This window comes from Melanostigma gelatinosum, assembly GCF_949748355.1.
Source record: "Melanostigma gelatinosum genome assembly, chromosome: 23".
Taxonomy (NCBI): Eukaryota; Metazoa; Chordata; class Actinopteri; order Perciformes; family Zoarcidae; genus Melanostigma; species Melanostigma gelatinosum.
Genome location: NC_136656.1, coordinates 1,585,976 through 1,600,741, shown reverse-complemented (window position 1 = coordinate 1,600,741; position 14,766 = coordinate 1,585,976). Strand labels below are relative to the sequence as shown.

Genomic DNA, 14,766 nt, shown 5'->3' with positions numbered 1-14,766 from the left:
GAGGCAGTAGTACATGTATTGAAGAACAGTTGTAGTAGTTGCATTATTAGAAGTACTGACTGAAGTTGTGATAGAGGTAGTAAAAGTATTGGTAGTAGAGTTTAAGAAGAAGTGCTAGCAGTAGTAATAGCAAAGTAGGATACTAGCAACAGCAGTATCAGATCAAATATTGCAGTAGTATTGTGTATCTTATATACTGTGTATTTGAGTGCAGTGTCCAGTTTCAGCCTGCAGGGGGAGACTACTGTCTGGGTGATGACGTAGGAATATAAATCAACTTTATGAACATTTTATTACGAACAGACTGTGTATGAACTCAACAGGAAGTTATCAACAAAATCTTTATTTGTAACGTTTTCACACAACAATACACAATTGTGGCTCGTTTAACGATACAAAGAGCCACTGATTATTGTGAAACAACATCGTTGTTTGAGCTGAGATACATTCACATGTCTAATTTAAAATAGTGAAGTTAAAGGAACGGGAACATCTTCTGAAGTAAAAATATTGTAAATAATACACACATCTATAAGTTTTATTTTAGGCTATGGAGCATCGGAACAAGTGCTTTTCACTCAACACTTTTGGAATAAGGTGCTGCAACTACGAACTTGTAGAAGATAATTCCTTCATCCTGGAGGAGAAAATATACAGATAAACGATTACAAATACATAAAATATACAGATAAACTATTACAAATACATAAAATATACAGATTGAGATAGAGGAAGAGGAGGAGGAAGAGGAGGTAGAAGAAGAAGAGGGAGTATTTTTAATGAATGTTTTTGCATTGTGTTGACTCACCTTAATCAGCAGCCGCCTCCTCTTCATCGTGCTTTGTCCTCTTCATCACAGTTTCTGCAGCGCACACACACACACACACACACACACTTTAATGAGGACCTGATTGAGTGACGGACAGGAAAGCGTGACGGGTTGTTCTTACGCGGCCTTGTGGAGGCTCTTCTGGTTCATCATGTGTTCTCTGAAGATGTCGACGGCTTGAAACGCGTCCATGTGAGGCTGTCGCTGCGCTATCAGCGTCCTGTACCTGTGACAGTCAGAGCAGAAGGCTGAGCTGCATACATGAAGTGTAAAAGGGTTGCGTTCAAAGTTCTACTTTAAAAGTGTGTGTTGCTTTTGGCGCCCCCCGTGGACAGACGCGGTAGTGTTTCCGAGCACCTTTTTTTTCTTGAGGATTTCAGAGTAAAACATTTGAACAGAAGGAAGAAGTATTTAAAGGTGAGGATTTAGGAAGACATTACAAATAACGTTTTTTATACACGTGAGGAAAAAGCAGTATTGCTATACTTTAATTTATTGCAAGTTCAGTTTAAATACAGGACTGCAGGACTGGTACACTGTGGGATTGATACCATTCTTCCACCATTATACAAGGGCTGCTCTGCAGCCTAAAGAGTATTTTTGATACTCTAAGTACATTGTTTTACTTGTATTGTAGTATTTTCTTAAGGTCTGGTACTACTACTGTGAAAGATTGAAATACTTCTTCCTCCGCTGAGTTATTCATCTCAAACAGCTGCCATCACATTTTAGAGTTAAACCTCCTTCTTGACGTTATAGTTACCTGCGTATCCAGGTGACCTCCGTCCGAGTGTCTTCGCTCCACTCCCGGAGGAGGAGGCTGGCTTTGAGCTCCGACCCGGACCCTCTGGGCTCCTCGGGGGGGGAGGAGGAGGAGGAGGAGGAGGAGAGCAGCTCCCTGGACAGGAAGTCACGGAGGCAGGCCCGGGCCGACAGGGCCACCAGCCAGTAGACCGGCTCCTCCAGGACCACCGAGTGGAAGGACTGGAGGGAGGACTGGAGCCATTGAGGGGGAGGAGAAGCCAGGATGCTCTGGAGGAGGAGGAGGAGGAGGAGGAGGAGGAGGAGGAGGTGTGTGACAAAGTGTGTGAGAACACACCATTTGTCCCATATTACATTCATCTATTAATCTAAACCATTATATATCTAAACATTCTCATTTATTCAAATCCTAGAAGCGGCAGGACAAGGGCTCGCAAGAGGGGTAAACGAAGCAGCACAAACTGTAGAACTGTAGCCCACTGGGGTATTGCTGAAGAGAGACAACGCAACAATATACAGCATATATCCACCATCATTTAAATGTCTAATCTCATGTTACACAGGTTGGTCTCACCTGGTTGCTGCTGCTGTACCGTGTGAGCGTGTCCAGCAGCAGCGACGTCACGTCGTCTGCTTCCTGTAAAGCGCTCATCAGGACCTGACGTCATCAAGTCACACCGGTTCATTCAGAGCAATTCACAAAAAGGAAAACAGAATAAAATACTTTGTAGCCATTTCAAAGTTTGAAAAGCTGAGAGAAAAACAAAGCACATAGAATCATCACAGACATAAGACGGAGGGTTATTTAGTAGAGAGAAAGGGATGAAAACAGATGGAAGGATAGAAAGACAGACATAAGCATGGCCGCTGACCTGCAGTGTGCTGCTGACTCTGTGCAGGTAGAGCGCCTCCTGCTGGATGAAGCTGTCGTAGCAGCTCTGTGTCAGACGACCGGACCGGAGGCCTCTGAGGACGGAGGACGAGCGGAGGATCTCCTCCGCCAGCAGGTCGCTGGAACTCCACACAACATCAAACAGACTCCCACCGGCCACGATGCCTGACAGACAGAAGGCAGGGAGGAAGTATCCACAGTACCTCTGAGATGTAGTACAGTATAAAGTAGAATATGTACCTCTGAGGTGTTGGAGAAGTATAAAGTAGAATATGTACCTCTGAGGTGTTGGAGGAGAAGTATAAAGTAGAATATGTACCTCTGAGGTGTTGGAGGAGAAGTATAAAGTAGAATATGTACCTCTGAGGTGTTGGAGGAGAAGTATAAAGTACAATATGTACCTCTGAGGTGTTGGAGGAGTATAAAGTATCTTTTAACTGAACAGTGACTCGTGGGAGAGCAATAAGCAGAGATGATGTCACCTGGCTCACCTGGCTCAACCGGTTTCCTGTCGGCGGAGGATTCGTTTGAGCTGCAGAGGAGATGACAGACAAACGGGTAAACACAACACATGGAGTCTCTGTTTCTACTGGTTCAGACACACGCGGTGCGTCGTCAGGACTTTACATCTTATTATTCACACGTTTGCATTGCTTTCACTGGATGCAAATAGTGATAATAAAAGAGAGGGAGGTCATATTTAGAGAGGAAACTCAGAATATCCCAGATTATAGCGGTACAGTTACAAGAAAAAACATCCTAAACTAAAGTTTTCTTTCTGGTAAAGTTACTACTTTCATCTCAGAATATCACAGTTTTTTTCTTAGTTTCTTTTCTTTGAATATTGCCCCTCTTCTCCGGCTCCATCGCGCACAAAGCAAATAGGAGCTCGTAGCCGTTGTTTGAGGATGCGTTGCCTACAAAGGTTGTGCTACGCCGTCGTGAATCCATGGATCAGATGTTACCTTTGACCGTGAGCTCACCTGGTTCTCGTGGAGCAGACGTAGAACCTGAGCTCACCACAGGGGGCGCTGTCCAGCGCTCCACCTGAACACATGACACACACATTTATTCTGGTTTTAATACAGCATTTCATTCATGTTGAGTTTTTTTGGAGCAATAATTAAGGATTTTGCAATACAAACAACCACAAAACTGCCTCCAAAACTCTTGCTATCCTATAACAACACATCTATTAACAATAATAATCCATTCATTCCATGTGGTGTTTTTCTTATTTACTTTTTGGTGTAATTGCCATGCAAGTCCCGCCCTCTCCGGCCTTTCCCTGCCTCTGATTGGTCCAACCGCTGATCCTGAAGGGGGAGTCGTCGCTCCAGAACCAAGAGCCATTCTTCAGAGAGGAAAAACATAAAGAGATGCAGTAAGAGTATACTTCTAATACATCACAGAGGGAAATACAGTACTTGTATATTTCACTACATACATTTATCTGACAACTGTAGTTACTGTATATATAAATGTGTATACACGATGCATATATATACACAACCTCACATTCCACTGTAGCGTGATTTAATCCCTGGTACTATTCTGTTGGGTTGAGTTACGTCCATGGAGACGACTCCCCGCAGCTGTAGCCACAATGTGGGTGTGGGAGAAGATGGTGTTCTTACTCGCCTCAATGGAGAGACCCCAGGCTCCGTCACTTTTGGGTGAAGTTCCCGTGTGATTAGCTTTTACAGGTGATGGTATAATATGAGATGACTCCCCACACTGATGCACAGTAACCTCCCTGAGGTGAGGTCCCGATACAAACAGACACCAAATATTACCTTCCTCCATCACTGCACACAGCGACAGCAATCAGCCACAGGGCCGATGTCCGGAGGAACATTGTTTGTGTTTAAATAAAATAGTTTCCTCACTGGCGTGGTTATAAATACTCATTACAGGTTTACCTGTTGTGCTCGGCGTCCACCCAGCCACACCGGAGGGTGTGTGTTTGCTAGCTGACGGACAAAGTGCCTCTCCTCTGGTGTGTGAAGAGACGCCAGGTGACCTCCTTTCTGAGAGCACATCAACTAACACACACACACACACACACACGTTAAACCATAATGAATATTCATGTGTTGTGAATTAATTACTTCAAATGTGTTTGATTTCACTTTACATCAGCGTTGGTCCAAGAGCTCCAAACAGGGTAGAAAGCAAAGCATCTCTGCCCGAACAGGAGCCACCGAGGCGGGCACGGAGAGGCCTGCTCCGTCTCTACTGACGCATTATTCAATGAGAAGGATTGAAACACATTCAATCCGACTGTCGGCACCTTCAACTCTTCCATCGCATCGTTTGTGTTCTTGTTTTTTACCTGAAGCTGACAGCGAGGCCGACGTCTCAGTGAGCAGGAGAGCAAATAGGAGACGAGCCAACACACACACCATCGTGGACCTGTAATACATACACACGCATAGCATGCATTAACATAGAAGATACACACGTACAGCATGCATTAACATAGAAGATACACACGTACAGCATACATTAACATAGAAGATACACACGTACAGCATACATTAACATAGAAGATACACACGTACAGCATACATTAACATAGAAGATACACACGTACAGCATACATTAACATAGAAGATACACACGTACAGCATACATTAACATAGAAGATACACACGTACAGCATGCATTAACATAGAAGATACACACGTATAGCATGCATTAACATAGAAGATACACACGTATAGCATGCATTAACATAGAAGATACACACGTATAGCTACATTAACATAGAAGATACACACGTACAGCATGCATTAACATAGAAGATACACACGTACAGCATACATTAACATAGAAGATACACACGCATAGCATGCATTAACATAGAAGATACACACGTATAGCATGCATTAACATAGAAGATACACACGTATAGCTACATTAACATAGAAGATACACACGTACAGCATGCATTAACATAGAAGATACACACGTACAGCATACATTAACATAGAAGATACACACGTACAGCATACATTAACATAGAAGATACACACGTACAGCATACATTAACATAGAAGATACACACGTACAGCATACATTAACATAGAAGATACACACGTACAGCATACATTAACATAGAAGATACACACGTACAGCATACATTAACATAGAAGATACACACGTACAGCATACATTAACATAGAAGATACACACGTACAGCATACATTAACATAGAAGATACACACGTACAGCACACATTAACATAGAAGATACACACGTACAGCATACATTAACATAGAAGATACACACGTACAGCATACATTAACATAGAAGATACACACGTACAGCATACATTAACATAGAAGATACACACGTACAGCATACATTAACATAGAAGATACACACGTATAGCATACATTAACATAGAAGATACACACGTACAGCATGCATTAACATAGAAGATACACACGTACAGCATACATTAACATAGAAGATACACACGTACAGCATGCATTAACATAGAAGATACACACGTACAGCATACATTAACATAGAAGATACACACGTACAGCATACATTAACATAGAAGATACACACGTATAGCATACATTAACATAGAAGATACATACGTATAGCATGCATTAACATAGAAGATACACACGTACAGCATGCATTAACATAGAAGATACACACGTACAGCATACATTAACATAGAAGATACACACGTACAGCATGCATTAACATAGAAGATACACACGTACAGCATACATTAACATAGAAGATACACACGTACAGCATGCATTAACATAGAAGATACACACGTACAGCATACATTAACATAGAAGATACACACGTACAGCATACATTAACATAGAAGATACACACGTACAGCATACATTAACATATAAGATACACACGTACAGCATGCATTAACATAGAAGATACACACGTACAGCATACATTAACATAGAAGATACACACGTATAGCATACATTAACATAGAAGATACACACGTATAGCATGCATTAACATAGAAGATACACACGTACAGCATGCATTAACATAGAAGATACACACGTACAGCATGCATTAACATAGAAGATACACACGTATAGCATACATTAACATAGAAGATACACACGTACAGCATACATTAGCATAGAAGATACACACGTACAGCATGCATTAACATAGAAGATACACACGTATAGCATACATTAACATAGAAGATACACACATACAGCTGCATTAACATAGAAGATACACACGTACAGCATGCATTAACATAGAAGATACACACGTACAGCATGCATTAACATAGAAGATACACACGTACAGCATACATTAACATAGAAGATACACACGTACAGCATGCATTAACATAGAAGATACATACGTATAGCATACATTAACAGAAGATACACACGTATAGCATACATTAACATAGAAGATACACACGTACAGCATGCATTAACATAGAAGATACACACGTATAGCATACATTAACATAGAAGATACATACGTATAGCATGCATTAACATAGAAGATACACACGTACAGCATGCATTAACATAGAAGATACACACGTACAGCATGCATTAACATAGAAGATACACACGTATAGCATACATTAACATAGACGATACACACGTACAGCATACATTAACATAGAAGATACACACGTATAGCATACATTAACATAGAAGATACACACGTACAGCATACATTAACATAGAAGCTACACACGTACAGCATACATTAACATAGAAGATACACACGTATAGCATACATTAACATAGAAGATACACACGTACAGCATACATTAACATAGAAGATACATACGTATAGCATACATTAACATAGAAGATACACACGTACAGCATACATTAACATAGAAGATACATACGTATAGCATACATTAATATAGAAGATACACACGTATAGCATGCATTAACATAGAAGATACACACGTACAGGATGCATTAACATAGAAGATACACACGTACAGCATGCATTAACATAGAAGATACACACGTACAGCATGCATTAACATAGAAGATACACACGTACAGCATGCATTAACATAGAAGATAGACACGTACAGCATGCATTAACATAGAAGATACACACGTACAGCATGCATTAACATAGAAGATACACACGTATAGCATACATTAACATAGAAGATACACACGTATAGCATGCATTAACATAGAAGATACACACGTACAGCATGCATTAACATAGAAGATACACACGTATAGCATACATTAACATAGACGATACACACGTACAGCATACATTAACATAGAAGATACACACGTATAGCATACATTAACATAGAAGATACACACGTACAGCATACATTAACATAGAAGCTACACACGTACAGCATACATTAACATAGAAGATACACACGTATAGCATACATTAACATAGAAGATACACACGTACAGCATACATTAACATAGAAGATACATACGTATAGCATACATTAACATAGAAGATACACACGTACAGCATGCATTAACATAGAAGATACACACGTATAGCATGCATTAACATAGAAGATACACACGTACAGCATACATTAACATAGAAGATACACACATATCGCCTTACATTAACATAGAAGATACACACGTATAGCATACATTAACATAGACGATACACACGTACAGCATACATTAACATAGAAGATACACACGTATAGCATACATTAACATAGAAGATACACACGTACAGCATACATTAACATAGAAGCTACACACGTACAGCATACATTAACATAGAAGATACACACGTATAGCATACATTAACATAGAAGATACACACGTACAGCATACATTAACATAGAAGATACATACGTATAGCATACATTAACATAGAAGATACACACGTATAGCATGCATTAACATAGAAGATACACACGTACAGCATACATTAACATAGAAGATACACACATATCGCCTTACATTAACATAGAAGATACACACGTATAGCATACATTAACATAGACGATACACACGTATCGCCTTACATTAACATAGAAGATACACACGTACAGCATACATTAACATAGAAGATACATACGTATAGCATACATTAACATAGAAGATACACACGTACAGCATGCATTAACATAGAAGATACACACGTATAGCATGCATTAACATAGAAGATACACACGTACAGCATACATTAACATAGAAGATACACACATATCGCCTTACATTAACATAGAAGATACACACGTATAGCATACATTAACATAGACGATACACACGTATCGCCTTACATTAACATAGAAGATACACACGTACAGCATACATTAACATAGAAGATACACACGTACAGCATACATTAACATAGAAGATACACACGTACAGCATGCATTAACATAGAAGATACACACGTACAGCATACATTAACATAGAAGATACACACCTATAGCATGCATTAACATAGAAGATACACACGTACAGCATGCATTAACATAGAAGATACACACGTATAGCATGCATTAACATAGAAGATACACACGTACAGCATGCATTAACATAGAAGATACACATGTACAGCATACATTAACATAGAAGATACACACGTACAGCATGCATTAACATAGAAGATACACACGTACAGCATACATTAACATAGAAGATACACACGTACAGCATACATTAACATAGAAGATACACACGTACAGCATGCATTAACATAGAAGATACACACGTACAGCATGCATTAACATAGAAGATACACACGTACAGCTTAACATTAACATAGAAGATACACACGTATAGCATACATTAACATAGAAGATACACACGTATAGCATGCATTAACATAGAAGATACACACGTACAGCATGCATTAACATAGAAGATACACACGTACAGCATGCATTAACATAGAAGATACACACGTATCGCCTTACATTAACATAGAAGATACACACGTATAGCATACATTAGCATAGAAGATACACACGTATAGCATACATTAACATAGAAGATACACATGTATAGCATACATTAACATAGAAGATACACACGTATAGCATACATTAACATAGAAGATACACACGTACAGCATACATTAACATAGAAGATACACACGTACAGCATACATTAACATAGAAGATACACACGTATAGCATACATTAACATAGAAGATACACACGTATAGCATACATTAACATAGAAGATACACATGTATAGCATGCATTAACATAGAAGATACACACATACAGCATACATTAACATAGAAGATACACACGTACAGCATACATTAACATAGAAGATACACACGTATAGCATACATTAACATAGAAGATACACACGTACAGCATACATTAACATAGAAGATACACACGTATAGCATACATTAACATAGAAGATACACACGTATAGCATACATTAACATAGAAGATACACACGTATAGCATACATTAACATAGAAGATACACACGTACAGCATACATTAACATAGAAGATACACACGTATAGCATACATTAACATAGAAGATACACACGTATAGCATACATTAACATAGAAGATACACACGTATAGCATACATTAACATAGAAGATACACACGTATAGCATACATTAACATAGAAGATACACACGTACAGCATACATTAACATAGAAGATACACACGTATAGCATACATTAACATAGAAGATACACACGTATAGCATACATTAACATAGAAGATACACACGTACAGCATACATTAACATAGAAGATACACACATACAGCATACATTAACATAGAAGATACACACGTACAGCATACATTAACATAGAAGATACACACGTATAGCATACATTAACATAGAAGATACACACGTATAGCATACATTAACATAGAAGATACACACGTATAGCATACATTAACATAGAAGATACACACGTATAGCATACATTAACATAGAAGATACACACGTATAGCATACATTAACATAGAAGATACACACGTATCGCCTTACATTAACATAGAAGATACACACGTATAGCATACATTTGCATAGAAGATACACACGTATAGCATACATTAACATAGAAGATACACATGTATAGCATACATTAACATAGAAGATACACACGTATAGCATACATTAACATAGAAGATACATACGTATAGCATACATTAACATAGAAGATACACACGTATCGCCTTACATTAACATAGAAGATACACACGTATAGCATACATTAACATGGTGGTATTATCCAAATGCCAGCCATTTGTTTGTACCTTCCACACCCACACAAAATGCAAACTATCAAACGCGAAGGCCTTTCCACTCCAGAGGTCTGACGATCACTTTAATCACACCCCTTCTGACATGCTGATTCCATAAATGTGTGGTAAAACATTAAATGCATTTTAAAAGTGCTTGCTTTCTGTGTACAAAGCAAAGTCAAACAGGTTTAACTAGATGCATGCAGGTAGAGGACCAGCTACCAGGATCCTATTGACTCAGAGCAGCGGCTGTCAGAGGTAAACTGTTGTACAGCCTAAAGCTTCCTGGAGATATTGTGTTGCTCCGATAGAATTTCTAATCCCACTGGCATGGATGTATAAAGAGAACGTTCTCTTTATGCGTATGTTGGAGAACGTTCTATAACGTTCTACAAGATACACGTATAAAGAGAACGTTCTCAAACATACACATAAAGAGAATGTTCTACAAGATAAACATATAAAGAGAACATTCCATAACATACACATATAAAGAGAACATTCTATAACATACACACATAAAGAGAATGTTCTACAAGATAAACATATAAAGAGAACATTCTATAACATACACATATAAAGAGAACCTTCTATAACATACACGTATGAAGAGAACCTTCTATAACATACACATATAAAGAGAACCTTCTATAACATACACGTATGAAGAGAACCTTCTATAACATACACATGTAAAGAGAACGTTCTATAACATACACATGTAAAGAGAACGTTCTATAACATACACGTATAAAGAGAACGTTCTATAACATACACGTATAAAGAGAACGTTCTATAACATACACATGTAAAGAGAATGTTCTATAACATACACATATAAAGAGAACATTCTATAACATACACGTATAATGAGAACCTTCTATAACATACACATGTAAAGAGAACGTTCTATAACATACACGTATAAAGAGAACGTTCTATAACATACACGTATAAAGAGAACGTTCTATAACATACACATATAAAGAGAACATTCTATAACATACACGTATAATGAGAACCTTCTATAACATACACATGTAAAGAGAATGTTCTATAACATACACGTATAAAGATAACCTTCTATAACATACATGTATAAAGACTTATGCAATCTTTACTTTGCCTTATATATTTTGAATTAATTTACATTATTTTGTAAAAATCAGTTTTTCACTTTGATCAGATATTGTACTTGAGTAAATCCGTTGATTCAGAATTTTTCGAAAATAATGATGAAAAAGTGAGATATTATACTGGACTGCCGGACTTCTCAACCCTGCAAATTCTATACCATTTTATAGAACCACACATCCCATATTCTACCTGTGTAAGGACTGGGGGTAGCGAACCTTTGATGCACTATCCAGTGATTCAAAGTATGATATTTTCGCCGCACTTCCTTGTTTACTCGCCGCCATGTAGGATCTGTATGTACTCAAACATGGCGGACAGACCTCGTAACTAAGGAGATCGTGACGTCGGTGAGACCACTCTATAGTAAAAACTATATACGCCCCTCCAAAATGTAGTGTAATAGAAGTATAAAGTAGCACAACACTTTAGATACTCAAGTACAGTTTTAAAGTGAGTATTTACAGTATTTACATTTATAAAGCAGCTTCAGATTAAGATTTCTTACTAAAACAACACACGATGAGAAGAAGAGTTTCTAACCTTGTAGTTGTTCAGGTGGGGCAGATCGCTTTGCTTCTTGTCACTCTCACGTAGATCAGAGCAGTGTGTGAGTCATCCAGTCAGACCAGTAGGACCGGTCCTATTTAAATAATGGAGGAGGGGACAGGCGTCCTCGTGCTGCGGAATATAAAACAGGTAAATCATTCAGAGAGATTTATAACATCATCTCCGATATTTATTGTGAAAAAACCCCGGGGCTCTCGGGTCCAAAGGCCTCGCTTTGAAATCAAAGGGAAAAAAGACTCAGGCGAGTTCGGAAGTATCAAAGTATCACAGTAATCCAGTGACAGTTCTCTGTGCGTCCATGGGTACGACGCAAACAGGAATATCTAAAAGTCAAAAGTTGTGTCAATTTGGCAAAATGTAAAGAAATAAAGATTTAAAGAAACAGGCTCAGACAGGGTTCGCCTCAAAATAAATTATTGCTTTCTACAAAATGTGCGCAAGATGAGGATTCAAACAGTGTTTCCGAAGCTTTCCTTTTCTTGTTTCCTATTTAAAAAATACCTGAGGTACCCGAGAGACATCGGAGGGAGGAGGACAGAGGACGGGAGGACAGACGGAAGAGGAGAGAGGACAGAAGGAGGAGGAGAGAGGACAGAGGACAGAAGGACAGAGGGAGGAGGAGAGTTTATGTGGTGTCCACAGGAGAACCACGCCACCTTGTGGGCGGTACAATATAAAGACAGGCAGTCAGCAAGACCGCATAAACAGTGTGTGTACGAGTGTCTGAATAAAAGCTCCAGTTCTCCCAGTTTGCAGACCATTTAGGATTCCACCACTGCCGGATCACACCGCTGTGGCCTCAAGCTAATGCTACAGCTGAAAGATTCATGCGCAGCCTAGGCAAAGCATTCCACTCCAGGGACAGGTACCTACCACTGAACAGTAGCATTCCACTCCAGGGATAGGTACCTACCGCTGAACAACAGTAGCATACCACTCCAGGGATAGATACCTACCAATGAACAACAGTAGCATACCACTCCAGGGATAGATACATACCACTGAACAACAGTAGCATACCACTCCAGGGATAGATACCTACCACTGAACAACAGTAGAATACCACTCCAGGGATAGATACATACCACTGAACAACAGTAGCATACCACTCCAGGGATAGATACCTACCACTGAACAACAGTAGAATACCACTCCAGGGATAGATACCATCAATGAACAACAGTAGCATACCACTCCAGGGATAGATACATACCGCTGAACAACAGTAGCATACCACTCCAGGGATAGATACATACCACTGAACAACAGTAGCATACCACTCCAGGGATAGATACCTACCACTGAACAACAGTAGAATACCACTCCAGGGATAGATACCATCAATGAACAACAGTAGCATACCACTCCAGGGATAGATACCTACCACTGAACAACAGTAGAATACCACTCCAGGGATAGATACCATCAATGAACAACAGTAGCATACCACTCCAGGGATAGATACCTACCGCTAAACAACAGTAGCATACCACTCCAGGGATAGATACCTACCAATGAACAACAGTAGCATACCACTCCAGGGATAGATACCTACCAATGAACAACAGTAGCATACCACTCCAGGGATAGATACTGTCAAGAAGAGTTGAGCCCACAGAGCTGCCTCGAAAACATGCATACACGATCAGGGGAAGGTCAGGATATAAAAAGCATAAAGCATATACTCAGAAATCAATAGTTAAAGTGTAATCTAAAGATAAAGTGTATGATCGTTACATAACAAATGTTTAATACATAGAGTGATTTAACAAATGTAAACCTGATAATAATAATAAGTGTATCTGAGTATAGTGCAGTCTGAGTGTAGAAAGTACGGAGAAAGAGGAAGTAAGCAGGGTGTTGGCTTCAAGGGATGGGGAAATAATGATGGTTGAGAAGAAGAGACACAAAGCACAATAATGATGAAGGATGAGATCAATAATCATTTTATAAGCAAATGTGTACTAACCAAACCGATTTAACAAATGTAAAAACTGATTAACAAATGTTCTGTGTGACCGGAGCTGCGATGTAAGAAAAGTGTTTTGTCAGGATGAGTTGGCAAAAAGAGAAAGGGGAAGTGCAACAGATGTTGAACACCCAGACAGGGAAGTTGGGGTGATTTCCTCATGCACACACACACAAAAGTTAGGTCATTTTCGAAGCACAGGCACCAGATCAATGATGTCATGTTAATCACGGGCTGAGGGAGGACGTGTTGAGGAAGAGGGGGGAGAGACGCGAGAGGCAGCCCAAAAGTGTTATAAAAGAAGTAACTTGCAAACAGCAAGACGGGAATTCACGATGGGACGCCGACCGAGCCATCCATGGAGAAACACT

General features: G+C 39.2%; 1 protein-coding gene across 2 annotated transcripts; it reads right to left on the bottom strand.

Annotated features, from left to right (window-relative positions):
- Window positions 1-404: 404 nt before the first annotated feature.
- On the bottom strand, window positions 405-12,455 carry LOC306796376 (uncharacterized protein). Of its 2 annotated transcripts, none has more exons than XM_079295261.1 (13): window positions 12,400-12,455; window positions 4,819-4,898; window positions 4,621-4,718; window positions 4,406-4,528; window positions 3,726-3,837; window positions 3,467-3,530; window positions 2,975-3,015; window positions 2,464-2,648; window positions 2,166-2,249; window positions 1,593-1,861; window positions 951-1,055; window positions 809-862; window positions 405-637 (listed from the first exon to the last, which is right to left on the bottom strand). In XM_079295261.1, exons 2-12 carry the CDS (start codon window positions 4,889-4,891, stop codon window positions 832-834), a joined length of 1,185 nt encoding a protein of 394 aa, XP_079151387.1. In that variant the 5' UTR covers window positions 4,892-4,898; window positions 12,400-12,455; the 3' UTR covers window positions 405-637; window positions 809-831. The 2 variants fall into 2 exon arrangements, with proteins under 2 accessions (XP_079151387.1, XP_079151386.1); XM_079295260.1 differs by having other exon boundaries at window positions 4,621-4,721; window positions 12,400-12,454.
- Window positions 12,456-14,766: the final 2,311 nt, after the last annotated feature.

Excerpts from the sequence above, each read along its gene's own strand:
- LOC306796376 (XM_079295260.1), bottom strand. The coding sequence starts at position 4,891 with ATGGTGTGTGTGTTGGCTCGTCTCCTATTTGCTCTCCTGCTCACTGAG. Across the intron at positions 1,056-1,592 it reads GAGGTCACCTGGATACGCAG|GTACAGGACGCTGATAGCGC; the intron begins GTAACTATAACG and ends TGACTGTCACAG. Across the intron at positions 863-950 it reads AAGAGCCTCCACAAGGCCGC|AAACTGTGATGAAGAGGACA; the intron begins GTAAGAACAACC and ends TGTGCGCTGCAG.